This window comes from Mus musculus, chromosome 14, assembly GCF_000001635.26.
Source record: "Mus musculus strain C57BL/6J chromosome 14, GRCm38.p6 C57BL/6J".
Lineage (NCBI taxonomy): Eukaryota > Metazoa > Chordata > Mammalia > Rodentia > Muridae > Mus > Mus musculus.
The window spans coordinates 58,067,569-58,081,769 of record NC_000080.6 but is presented as its reverse complement, the minus strand read 5'-3'; the positions used below and the strand labels follow the sequence as shown (position 1 = coordinate 58,081,769).

The 14,201-nt window shown below is 49.2% G+C and overlaps 1 protein-coding gene across 4 annotated transcripts in view; it reads right to left on the bottom strand.

Annotated features, from left to right (window-relative positions):
• Fgf9 (fibroblast growth factor 9) overlaps window positions 1–11,099 on the bottom strand; it is a 42,184-nt gene extending 31,085 nt beyond the window's left edge. The window contains exon 1 of one of the 4 annotated variants that reach the window (XM_030247647.1): window positions 10,247–11,099. In XM_030247647.1, the coding sequence (XP_030103507.1) occupies window positions 10,247–10,391 (145 nt within the window). In that variant the 5' untranslated portion in view covers window positions 10,392–11,099. Of the gene's footprint in view, window positions 1–5,832; window positions 6,251–8,437; window positions 9,085–10,246 lie in introns of those variants that run through there. The other 3 variants (XM_030247648.1, NM_013518.4, XM_006518554.4) reach the window with 3 other exon arrangements.
• Window positions 11,100–14,201: the final 3,102 nt, after the last annotated feature.

The window sequence follows — 14,201 nt, the reverse complement described above, 5'->3', positions numbered from 1 at the left end:
GAGCTATGTAATGAGCTATGTAATGTAATATATTAATGTATACATATTACATATGATATATAATATATATTATGTGTGTGCTAAAGTAAGTCTCCTGTGACTAATGAAAAAAGCATTTAGATGGACAAAAAAAAACAATTAATTTTCCAACTCTCATGGATTAGACTGGTCTGCTGTCAAATGAAAACTCTGACTCCATAAATGTAATCAAGTAAAAAGTTTAGTTAGAAGGAGACTCAGTTGAAAGGTAATCACTCACTCTTGTACACATAGTATCATTCGTTCTTATAGATGCACAAGATGTTACAAGATCCTTATGTTACACTGCTCACATGCAGAAACTTATTCTAACAGAACATGAGATTGTGATAACAGCAATGTCACCCCTTACACATCAAGTCCTAACCTATACCTTTTACAGACCATCCACCCACCAGACACAAGTCAAGAGTGTGACTAGCCTTCTCTCCTTCACAAGGCAAATGGGAAGACTGAAGAGGCAACATCTCCTAGAGCTTTATTGAACAGAAGATATACTTTAATTATGATGCAGTCATTTTATTTCATCATATCATTTCTAATCCTTATGGCTCAAAATAATCAAAATTGGAACAGTTTATTGTTATTAAGGACTACTTATACAAGACTCTCTTCTTGCTACCCCCCTGCCCCACAAAAGTACACCCTAACCAAGGTCATACAAATCCTGAGATTAGCATAAGGACTTACTTCATGCTTTCACTATAAAATGAAATACAGGAAACATTTCACCCACTCTGAGGTCTGTGCAATTTAATTTACCAGGTCAATGAGGAAAGGCATAAAACTAAAAGCCATTCCTGTCCTTTGAGAGGCCACACGATGATCTGTCTCCTCTACACACAGGGCAACTCAGAACTAATATCCCATCAACAGCTCAGCCAGATCCAACAGAGAATATGATTTCACAAAAACTACCTCACTGGCTGGTCTGAAGAATAGCAAGAATAGTAGTAATGACTACAGTAAGTGTCACGTAACAGCCAGAATACTTAAGCATGAGAAGTCCTGTCTTCTTCAGTCTTTAGGACAGTCCTGGGCACTGCAATGTCTTCAGCCCCATAGTACAAAAGGACAATTGAGATTTCCTCAAGTCAATCAGACTGTAAGGCCTGTTTCCTTGGATATTATGTACACTGCTGCAGTTGGCTCTAACTTTTGGGGGGTTGTATCTGTAATTTCTTGCTATTTTTATACACTTAACTTCTGAGACTATTGTTATAAAATATGGGGATGAAAATATTAATATTTTATCACTTTTCCTAGTTATTGATAAAATGGTTAAACTACATATGCTTTCACTTCTTTAGACAGTGACCTATTACTGAGGGACTATATTAACCAACCATCATGCTGCCTATTAAATATAAAAATATGAAAGAGATATGTAGTGGAGGCCCTGCCTCCTGCTCAGTGGTAGTCATTCACTATCTGTGGAGAGACATTCCTTGCATGCCTGAGGCCAAAGCACCCCAAACCCTATTTATACTGTTTTATCCTGTACATATACACTCATGACAAAATTTAAAACTAGCCCCCGTAGGGGGTTAATAATAACTAATAAAAAATAGAACCAGTATCAGATAGTGTAGTAAAAGGTGTTTAAACTTTTGAATTATTTCTGCAATATTCCACTTAACATTTTCAGACACAAAGCTAACAGGGGAAGGGGCTGCTGTAATGGGAAGAACAATGGACAGAGCTATGGTGCCAGTGTAGCTCACACAGTGGGAGGCAGATGTGCAGGGAACAAGAGGGCACAAGTTCAGTGGTTTGTTCAGGTACAGACGAGCAAGCCAGGGGAGTATCATTTAAAAAAAAAATCTGAAATGGGTCTGGGGCGGTGTCCCAGCAAGAAGCAGGACCCAGTGACCCCAGGGGGAAATATTTTGTCACCTCAAACCATTATCCATATCCCTGAAGTTCCTTTAGAGTAGGAAAAAAAATCCAAATTTTTATGAGGTCACCCCCATAACTCAAGGGCAAGCAGAACACCAAAATGTGTGAGTCATGGTCTTTCTCCCACACCCAGAAAACACCAGTGTGGTAAGGTCAGGGAGACCTGGCAACAGGGTAACCAGACCCCACCCCATCCAGACTGGAATCGTTATCATTCCTGGTACCACCTTGTCCACAGTGAAATCTACAGTTCTGTGCTCCAGCAGGTCAAGTCCTCAGCTGGTGCCAAGCAAGTGCCTCCAACTGCCGTGAGGTCAGAGCACTCCTTACACTAATCTGTTGACCTGTGTGAAGCTGAGTAACCAATATGGACAATACTAGATCAATGACAACCTGCGAGACTCTTCTATAGAGATGGGATGTTTCAAGATCAAGGAGAGAAGAAAAAGAAGAATAAAAAGAAGGAAAGAGGAAAAGGAGAATAATGGGTTAGCCTAAAACCAACATTTTGGCCTCTCTCTCCTAGCACACACAACCTAGATGGCATAGGCTCAGAAAGGCCACAGTAAGGAATAGTAATTGGGTTGCAGATCCTTTCACTTCCTCCATAAAGAACCATTTCTATAAGGACCACTCAGGGTCTCGTAGAGGCTGATAAGGCAAATGGTCACACACTTCTTCTGGAACAGTCCCAGATTAGGTCTCCCTCCTCCCAGTCTCATTAACCCCTGTGTCATTAACCACATGTTAGTCCACCCTCCTAGAATCCACTTATGCTGTGCCTCACCTCTAAAGCCAGCCATAGGAAATAGGAGAGCTGACAGACAGAAGCTCTAACCCGTGCCCTCTTCAGATCAAACAACAAAAACATACAAAGCCAGTATTGTCGGCTTCGTTGACCACCATAACGAGATCATAGAATCTTACAATTTGGCTACAGGACATAGAGAATTCAACCTCAAACCAACCAGGAAACTTCTATTCTACTGGCTAGTTTTCATGATGATAAAAGGGGTCATACAGACCACTGGAGAAGAATTATCAATGGTATCGCCCTCTATGCTACACTACTACAGACCTGCCAGGTAAGATGATCCCACGAGCACAATAGTGGTATAACCATTATAGGAATAACCAACTTCTCTCTGCTTGGACTTAAGGCATGATTCACAGGAGAGAATTCACACCTGATACTGTAAACCTAGTCAAAAGCCTGTGACTGGCACTTTCACAGGCCCTGGGGTAGAATCTGCTGTGGTGATTTTGCTAAACTATCCTGTTGTCAAGTTGCCTTTTAAATAGTCATGTCTGTACTTCCTCTCACTTTGGTTTCTAACCAAGGCTTCTTTTTTGCAATGGGAAACTGTTAACTGAAACTGGGAGACTCCTAATTAAATTGCTTAGAATAAGTGACTATGGATGCTCATCCCTAAAGGGGAGGGACATCTATATCACCGCCACCTTCTCCAAAGTTCAGAGAACACCTGGAAAAAGAGGGTAGAAAAAAATATCAGAGCAGAAGACTACGAGGTGCACTGTGAGACAAAACATGGCTGTCACACTCAAGAACTAGTAACAACTAAGGTTACATGCCCAAGACTTGCACAGGATCAAGCCAGTCAATGCCCCAGCATGGATGAGAGAAAGGCTTTGTAACCTCCCACACCTGTGGGGACTTGGCCAGTTGACAGTGCTAATGGAGCAAGAGCCATTTTTCTTTGAGGGTGTGGCTGCTGATAGGTTGCCCAGGTTTCATTAGATAGCCCCATCTCCAAGAGTGTGTGTGTGACTAACTAGACTCAGAAAGAGAAAAAGGAGGCAGCAGCCACAGCCCCCACCATGAAGTTATGGGACCTGTGGAAAGCTTCCGGGGCAAGTCGGAAGAGGGAAATAAGAGGTAGATATGATCAAAATTCATTGTATAAATATATGCAGTTATCAAAGATTAATATGCAACAGCACAGTGGAGTAGCCAGTGGTCCAGCAACTCCACAAACTAAGGCAGAAGGAGCTTAGCTCAACAGTTCCAGGCTAGCCTGGGCATCAGGGTTACTCCGGTGACTATGTTGAAGAAGAAACAGGAAAGTGAAGAGACTTAGGAGGAAGTGAGAAGAAATGGGGCGAAGAAAAGAAACGGTCCAGATTCTACAGAGAAATACCGCATGAGGCTGTCAAAAGACAAAGGTGAAACTGAACATGGTGATATTGGCCTGTAATCCCAGCATCTGGGGGCTGTGGAAAGGTGGACTAGTAGTTCGGGGCTAGCCTGTGCTACTTAAGACCCTGTTTCAAAAGAGGGTGGAAGGGGTGATTGAGCCCCTCTCTTCCACAGCTTCCTGATTATGCACACTAGCCACCTGGGGCTCCAGGGGGTCTAGGAATACCTGAACCAGCTTGAACAAAACTAGGTTCCCTTAGGAAGTAGCAGTTGAATGGATATCCAAGCTTTCTGCAGTAAGTTCAAAGGCCGCTCTGAATTATGAAGGCTTTTCTCTGTACAGTACTGAAAAGCCAAGGCACAAAGAGTTGAATTTTGTCTTTTTCTGCAAAACCCTGAAAATAAGGTTTAACTTTGTTTTATTATTATTATTTTAATCACGCCAGTATCTTTCTCCCACCTAGTACCACCAGCATCTGAAACCCTACTCCTTTAACAGGCCAGGTCCTGCCCCTCAAATGGCTTACCAGCAGTAGTGTCAATCTAGGGTTCTAATGCCTCTTGAGTCACCACCCCTGAGGCCAGCAGGTAGGCCTGCTTCAGCTTCCACAGGCCCAGCGTTCACTTTTTTTCATTACTCTGCACTGCCTACTTTATTTTTGTTCATTGTCTTAACAGCTATCAAGGCCAGAAAGCCCTTCCAAGTGAAAAACTCACACTTGCTTCCCAGATCATCACTCAGAGACAGGACCCCATGGTCCCTTCCTCCCAGCTCCCATCACCCCCAAGGAAAAACAAAGGGCTCCTCAAGGTCCCACCTTCAACTCCCCGGCCCGGCTGCAGCCCCAACAGCGCTGAGATTCCCGCACCCCCACATCCCCGGCCCGGGCCGCAGCCTTGCCCCGCCGAGCTTGCCAGCAGCGGCAGTCACCTGCGGCGGCTCAGGGGCGGCAGAAAGCATTGGCCCAGCACGTTTCCTTCTGCCTTTCCTTTTCAGGTAGAAAACGCACCTTCTATTTTAATCGAGGTGTAAACCCACCCCACCTACAGCTACTCTAAAACCCAGGGAGAAGTCGAAGTCCCCCGGGAGGAGCCAAGGAGGCGCGGAGGCCATGGCTGCGGGGAGGGGGTGGAAGGTGAAGCGGCAGTGGCGCGGGCGCCAGGTGCGCCCCGCAGCCCCTCCGCCCCGCCTGGCTCCGGGCCGCCAGGTCCTAGCGCCGCCGTAACTCCCTGCGGGCGGGGCTGAGGAGGCAGGGCGCGGAGGCTCCCGGCACACGCACGGCGCTGCAGAGGTTGCTAATATTGGGACCTGCCGCAGAAGCAGCAGCGGGAGACCGCGGCACTGCTGTCACCCCGGGGGCCCGCTTCTCACTGCAACCGGATGAAAGACTTAAATAACCCTCCTTCCCCACCCCCACTGCGCACAGCCGCCCACTCAGCTCCATCCGAACGAGGGTGAGTGGCACCGCCAAGAACCAGGCGCGCCCTTCCCCCCGCGGCAGACACCGGGCCGACCTGCTATACTTGCACTGGGGGGTCCCCAGCATGGGCCGGGGCTTCCGCTTCCCTCCTACCAACACCCCCCCCCCCCACACACACACACACACACACTGTGCGGAACCAGAAAGTAGAGATGTCACTTCCTTGGCGACACATTCTCCAACCTCTAGGATCGGGGCGGGGTGAGGAGGTTGGGGCTTTTTGTTTGATAGTCTGGGTTCTGCGGCGGGCGGTACCTGCAGTCCTTCTTCGCTGACCCCTGAACGCGCGCGCTCCCCGCCCTTGCATCCTAGCACAGATACTCAGTATCTGATGTATCAAGTGCGCGTGGCAAACGTCCTATCTTAAAGGTGACTACTGCATTTTTAAAAAGAAAGAAAGAAAAGCTGGGAGGTGGGGGCGAAGGTACGTGGAGGGGTCCGAAGTGTGAGGGCTATCCAGTGACCTGGGCCCAGTTCTGAAGCACCCCGGGTTGGGACCGGGAAATGCACACAATAAAGGTGGCTTTGGCTGGCCGCAGCGCCCCTGCAGCCCTGCGCTCCGAGTGCAGCCGGCCTTCTGCTCCTGTGAGACTAGATCCGGATGCCTTCCCTAGGCTAGTGGTTAACAATAGCATGCCACCCCCTGCACCGCCTGCGAGGCCCTTTGTCACCCCCACCCCCACCCCTGCTACTGTGGCCTCGCCTGGCCAGGGGCCCCCGACCCACCTCCCAGACCCAGCGGAGCCCTAGGACTCTCCCAAACCCTGCTGCGCGCTTCAGAAAGAAGGGGGTGACCCTGCGTGAGACCGCAAAGCTCAGTTCCAACCTCCAGTCTGTCCTCGTCCCCGCCACCAACTCTCCGGCTGCGGTGCGCACCTCCAGCGGTTCCCACACCGCACACCACCACCGCGCTTCCTCGGGCGGCGGCTGTCAGCGCCACCAGACCCGCACTCACACACAAAGAGAAAGCAAGGGGACTGGACAGGGGCAAAAAAGAAAAGTCGGACACCCGACACGCGACCAGAAAGGTGTCGGTCCCTGTCCTCCCTCCCCTGAACCCCAGCGGTCCCCGCAGTACGGAGGGGCGCACAGGAGCACCGTGGAAAGGGAGTTAGAACCCGAGCGCTCTTAGGACCGCGCGGAACGAGAGCGACGCGGGGCCGGGGGCTGAGCCCGCACCTGCCGGCCCGGAGCGCGGGAGGACCGGGCTCCAGCTGCCCCGGGCATCAAGCGGGCTGCCCGGGCATCAAGCTGGCTGCCCTGAACCCTAGGACACTCGATCCCCGCCGCCACCGGCCTCCCGCTGCTTGGCTTGCTCCAGAAACCCGGCTCCGTAGCAGTCCTTAAGGTGGCCAACTAGACAAGCACTCCAGTAAAGTTTAGTCTTCCCTAGCGACAGGCAGGCAGCAGCGGCGTTTACTTACGGGGTGGTGGGAAGATAGTTAGGTTAATCAGGTTAGCATTCGAAGGAATAATCGCAGCAATGAGCTACACTTTCTGTTTTTAAGCAGCGAGGGGGACACAAGTCAAGTGGGGAAAATTGACTGGGTTCACTTTTGAGCCCAGCCTCAGTAGTGAGCCAAGGGGGAAACCCTGGGCCTCAAGAATCTAGACTATCTTCATCCAGGCCTGGACCCTCCTCACCTCCCGGCAACATCCACAGACCATGAAGCTAAACACCTAGTTTAGATTTCGTTCAACATCTGGCATTAAGGCATGAGGAAGAAAAATCACCACAGGACTTGGTTTTACGACCTAGTCTAAGTGTTGTCAGGTGGGTTCACTCAGGAGTTAACTCCTTCCAACAGTCTGGTTGCCCAAACTGTGGATTTATTTTTTCTTTTTTTTAAATAAGGGGAAAAACCTAGATTCCACACACCCCGCCCCCGCCCCAACGCCAGGCAGAACTGTGTTCGCTGACTTAGCACTGCACCACTGAAGGTGCCCCGCCAGGCACGTGTGTGGAGGCACGAAAGTGGGCAGAGTCCCCACCTGAGTCTGCAGCCTTCGGTGCTGAGTCACAAGTACCCTGCTCGGAACGTGAAATCTTCGGAATGCCCTTTAAAATGAGCCTGCAGCTTTTGCAAGCGCACGCAAACACTCACACCAGAAAGCCACTCAGGAAACCCACACAAGGCTACACGCTGTGGAAATTAAAAAGCGGAGGTTGGGAACCAACGGATGGAAGAGCCGGCACCCCTAGTGGGATTTCCGCCCCCACTCGGGTCAGTTTCCCCAGGGGCTTCTGCCCCGGATGTTTCGGATCTAAAACACGACTTCAGTGCTTCCCCCAGATCACCCAGCAATCTTTGCCTGAGAGATTTCAGACCAGCCACCGGGAATAAACGACACGCTTAATTTACAATTCAGGCAGAATGCTTATTAGAGGAAAAGGGAAGGGAGAAAAAAAAACTTAATTTGAGCAAGATACCAGCTACCTACAGGAAACTGGATGCAGTTTAAAGTTCTTAGTGGTTAAAGCTTTAAACTAATGGAAATGGGTCCGTTTAAAAAGAAACTTCTTAAACCTTATCGTCTCACATATCAAATGAAAAAACTTGGGCTTTGGGTTATATTCATACTCACACTCACACACCCTCCTTTAAGAAAAATAAAGAAGAAGAAAAAGAAAAGAAGGGCCTTCTGAGGGTGAAGTTGCACCAATGCCAGACGCAGATCTGCAATTCCGGAGGCTTTTTCCCCTCCCTGGGCTGGCAAGATACTCAAAGATGTGGGGGGCAGGGGTTATGAATATGAGAATATAGCCCTTCGAGCATCCCCGCCTAACCACCACCTTTCTGGTAGTTAATAATCTGACCGTGTCAGCGCGTGGACAGTGAGGGGTTAAAGGCATACCTACCGAAGCGGCTGTGGTCTTTCCTGGTTCCCTGGATAGTACCGTTGGGGAAGATCTCTAAATGAAATCCAGTCCTGCAGTACAGCTGCCTCCGCCTGAGAATCCCCTTTAAATGATCCAAGTCCGTGACTGCGGGGCCCCGGGGCAGCCCCCCTGCTTCGGACTGACCCAGGTGGTCACTTAGCAACACCGGACTGTCCACCGGCAACACCGGTACGTTCCCGAACGGTACCGCGTCCTGCACACCGAAATAGCTCCCAACTTCACCTAAGGGAGCCATCAGAGGACTCGGCTTTTAAGCACAAGAATAAACAATAATGATGGTATCAACCAGGAGACACTAGGCGAGGTATATCCAACTCCCCTCCCTTGCCGCAGTTGCAGACAGAGAGGGAAAAAGGGTTCTTTTCTTCAATCCATCCGATGCATAAATAAAAGTAATCGGCTGTTTCTCTGGCACAGGTTCAAGGTCAAACCACTGATAGTCTAAGAAGCCACCACTTTATACTCACACACTGACATTGATCAACACAGCTATGCATCGCTACATATGGAGCCTCGACTCTCAGCAGGCAGAAAGGTCTTCATCCCATCCGACCGTAATAAGGGAAAAAAATCCGTAGTTTCTCCATTTGCTTAGAGATCAGAATGACCATAGCAACGTAAGTGCCTGGGCGATATTACAGGGATTTTTAAGATGCTCGGGCTACGTCAGAATTTACGGATCCTGACTCCAGAAAGGCATGCGCTGTTTTTACTCTCTAACCGACTCTGCAGACATCAGCATGAATCCTTCAAGGGGAAAAAAAAAATCTCACGTTGGCGGCGGCGACAAATCTCTCCTCCCAGTCCCTCCTCCAAAAAATAAAGATAATATAACAAAAAGAAGGGGGAAAAAACTTTCGGCGTCCAAAGCTAGTATCCAGAACGCTGCAGAGGCTCTGCGGAGGTCCAGCGGCTTGCAGTGAGGCGAGCGGCAAGCGGCGGGCGAGGACCGCGTCCCGGAGCTCGCGTGCTGCCCGGGCTGCCGCGAACAGGTGTCGCCGCGCGGGCCGCGCAGCGCCGTGGCCGCGGAGCGCTCCTCCTGCGCAGCCCCCGCCGGCGCGCAGAGTGGCGCAGGCGGCGGCATTGGGCCGGGTTTAAGGTAGCGCGGCGGCCGCCCCGCTCCGCCCGGTCCTAGCGCCCGCCCTGACGCTCGAGCCGCTCTGCCGCAGGCCGGGCACAGGCGGGCAGAGCGCGGGACTTCTCCGGGAGGACGACCTAGGAAACCCGGCTTTAGAGACGCCGGAGACGCGGTGCCAGAGACGGGAAGCAGCAGCCCGAAGACATTCGGCCACAAGAAATCTAGCTTGCTAGAGACGCAGGGTCAGAGGGGAACTGAGAAAGCAGTTTTCGCGCGGACTCTGTAACCTTGCGTCGCATTATAAAATAGACTGGGAGGGAAGGGTTGGTGTAGGGAGCTTGGTTGGACAGGGCAGTTTCTCTTTCATTCTACAGCCAGACTTACAGACGCGCAAACAATATTGCAGGTAAGACAGTTGGGTGTGAGTCAGATTCTTCTCTCTCTCTCTCCCTCTCTCTCACTCTCTCTCTCTCTCTCTCCCTCACACACACACACACACACACACACACACACACACACACACACACACAAAACACACACACTGGTGGGCCCACACTCGGGTTTGTTAAGGGAATTCTGGTTCGCATCTTTGAGTTGTTCGGGTCCTGCCTCCCCCCAGGTTCCCGCGGCTAGGAGCAAAGGGCACCCAGGGCGCCTGAAAACAGCCCCTGTCCTTGAGTTCGACTCACGCCCCAGATCTGAGTGTGCGTCTTCAGGGAGAAGGTTCCAATGAGTTCTCTCTCGCCCCCAAACAAAGCTACTCAGGACGGGCTTTGCCACCTTGAGCTCTACTTTGCCTGGAAGTGAAAGGCTCGAGTTCCAGGGTTGCTCCATGGCCCGAAGCTCTCTGCATAGCCTAAGAGCCAGACAGGAGCCGCCGGCTGGGCACGGGCGCTGTTCGCTGCTCAGGGCTCGCTCGCTGCCGCGGGTGACTTGGAAGCCGGAGCTCTGGTCCCGGGCCAGGGCTTTTGCTCGAGGCCAGCAGCCTTTGAGCCCAGCCCCATGCAGGGACAAAGAAACGCACTGCCCAGGGCAGCCAGGGGCAGGGGCCGCCGGTGGCGCTGTACGCGCCCAGCCACCAGCCAGCACCCCGATCCGCTGAGCGCGGCGTCCCCAACACAAGCACTGTCTCCGCAGCCCGCCCGAAGGCCTGGTCGTCGCCCCCCCCCGCCCCCCCCCCCCCACGCTCCTCTTTGTTCACATTGTCTTAGACTCTCGGGTCAAGATGGTGAAAGTTGCTAAGACTTGAGCGCAGCTCCCGACGGCGTGCGAGAGGGAAGCAAAGTCCAAAGACCAGAGCCCTGCAGTAGAGAAGCAAATAAAAGGCTTTTTTCTGGGGGAGAAGTCAGCCTATGGCGGCGAAGCCCTGGGGCTGGCCCTACTCCGACCAGAGGGTTTCGCCCCAAAGACGGAGGAAGCAATGAATTTGCAGATTTCGCTGGCGTTGGAGGTGCCCATCCCTGGAGCGACCTTCCCCTGCCCCCGGGATTAGAAAGCGTGCTCCCGCAAGGCCCCAAGGGAAAAGAGTGGGGCCAGGTGACCCTCCCCTCTGTCCACTCCCACACCTCTTTGCCGCAGTCTGGGGTCATCGGGAGTCCGGGCACTGGCTTCTTGAGTCTGGCTTACAAGTTTCCACTGCAGAAGAACCCTGCTGTGTGGTATTTACAGCAGTCTCATCCACGGTGTTAGAGAGCAGGCTGTAACGCTAACTGCCTAGTGGCAGATACAAGAAACTGGGAGGAAGTGACACTTCTCATAAACCATTAGAGTAGCTCGCATTAATCACCCCAAGTCGCCAAGGGCCGTGGATTAAGCAGGGGCGCTGCCTTTGTACCCTTTGGGTACAAAGTGCCAGGTTGATTTTTTTTTTTTTTTTTTTTTAATGGTAGAAGCGATCGAGAGAATGAAATGCAGACAGGAAGGCACTTTGTAAAAGGATGGAGAACAGGGCGCAGACATTTCCTCCAAGGCAGTTTTTCCACCAACTGTCTCCAACCAAGTCTTTTCGGTCTGAATTTAGCCTCTTAGCCTATGAGCAGAGATCATTTCCGCCTTTGAGTCTTGAAGCATCCTGTCCCTTTAAAAGTGATGCAGCAGTAGGAGAGAGTAAAGTAGCTGACCCAGCACTTTTGTTGGTAGAAACTGCAAGCAGCCCTTCGCATCTCATTCCCACTACAGTTAGTTTAGCTCCTTTCATCTGCATCCCTAACTCTGCCTGCAAGCTGCTTTCCTGACTCCCTGCCTCTTTGCTTGCCCATCAGGTTTCTTTGCTACTTACATTTGGTCCTTTCCCTACACAGTGATAGAAACGATGACCTTGCTGTTTCCCTGACCTTATAACGTTTCTTTCCAAGCAGTCAACGGGCTCCCATGGCAAAAGGTTTCAGGATTACTTCAGAGCTATACCATAACTACAGACTCCCCACATTCAGCTTGTAGGATGTTTTTACCAATACTCTTCAATGACTTACAACAAGATGGTGGCTTTGCTTTCTAGACACACATGGTACAACTAACTAACTGGCTTCATTACACCTGCCTGGATGACTGACTTTAAGAGAAAAAAAAAAATGCACATGAAGCAGGCATAGACAATAGACGCTCAAGCCAGCTGCCCTCGCCATATCCTTCCTCTTTGTATAGCCCTTAGTGCATTTCTGCACATTGGGGTATTCAGTAGATTCTAGTGGATCCCAATCCCCAAATTCTCTAATGCTGTCTCTCCTCCAATGCCTTAATCCTCTCGTTTCTCATTTTCCCCCTTTACCTGTGTTTTCTATCAGGATATCATTTGTCTTTTCTGCTATCACGTTAGTGCATGGACCCAGTCTGGGATAAACAATGGGATGTCAGGGAGCCTATAACAAGGAATAAATGCCCCAAGCATCCACAGATCTGCATCATGGCATCCAACATTCTACCTATGCTCACTGTGGTAAACAATGTTCCCCCCACTTCGTGGGTCCCCATGAGTTGCTGTGCACCCTGGCTTAGATACACATATATAAACATGACCATAAGTCTTCCACACATTTGAAGCAGCCATTAGTTCTCTTCACCTGCCCTTCTTTTGTCCATTAATTGGTGTGTCCTTTGTACATATGTACACTCGAGCGCGCGCGCGGGCGCGCGCGCACACACACACACACACACACACACACAACCAATCAGCACAGAATCCTTCCATTCCCTTCCAGTAACAATGGCTGTGTAACCAGGTCACAGCCCTCCATTTTCTATTCCCTCCATTCTCCCAACCCCACCCATACCCTTCAAGCTACTAATGGCACTGGGTGAAAGGGGAATGGTTTGGGTTCCCAGGCTGACCTCATGGAAAAGTTTCAACTTGGTAGGCATGGAACCATTGCAGGGAGGCCTGGCTTGCTTCCAGAGCTGCAGACATTCCAAATACTTTTGTGCTTTAGCCATTTTATTCTCAAAACTGACTTCGTGGTTACTCTCAAAACTGATTTCATGATGTGAATGCTATTTTGTTGCATTTTTCCAATGAGAAGATTGTGGTTTGTGAAGACTAAGTAACACACCCATCACCCCATTGCTAACAAATGGTGAAGTCAAGTTCGTACACCTCAGAGCTACATGGCACAACAATGCCATGTATTATAAGAGACACACTCTTGCAGAACATTTGATGGCACATACCTATACTCCAGCCCTCAGGAAGCTGAGGCTGGGCATTGAAAGTTCAAAGCCACCCTGTCCTATACAGCAAAACCTACCTCAAAAACAACCAAAAGTAATCTGGCAAGTGTGTTTTTACCAAATAAATATTCATGAGTAAATAATTAGCACATGTACTTAACAGCCTGTGGTTCTGAGTATGTAACACAGTTAGATACATTCTATAGACCCCAGGTAGGGAAAGGACAAAAAAATAAAAGAGCACAAGAAGCATATGAAGAAAGGTTTTTAAATCTCCCTATAGACACAAAACATTTTTGAACAAATTAAAAGATATAAATAATATTTCTAAATAGAAACAATCTCAATTTTGAAAATATATAATCCTTCCTAGAGTAATTTAAAAGCTTAGCATGATTACGGTAAGAGTAGTATCAAATTCTCTTATTAGCTACATTGATGCTAAAGATAATCTAAAAGAAAATTCACTTTACACATTTTTTACCAAGAAAAATTGAGAGATTAACTGACTATAACTATAAGTACCCTACAATAATTTCAAATATCTTTAAATTCCAGTAGATAAAACAGAATTATAATATAAATAACCAGATAGGACAACAATAGTCTACACATTTTTTAATCTGAGTACATAGTTGAATTTAATATAAGATAACTAATAAGGAAAATAAACTAGTGAGTTCTGAGGGAAGGGAAGGGGGAAGACGTGAGTTTTCCTTCACACTTGAAATGAGGTCAGAGCTCAAGTGGCGCTCAAGTGTAAATTTAAATTGTCACAAGTGCTAAAGGAAACAATGGAGACCTTCCTTTACACTCTGAATGGTAAAAGCCTTTCTAATTGCAATCCAGAGTTCAAATGCCTGAAAAAAAGAATGTTGAAAAATGCAACCACACACACACACACACACACACACACACACACACACACACAAGTAGCTGCAGAGGAGGAAACAAAATTCAAAAGAATGAAAGGTAAAATAA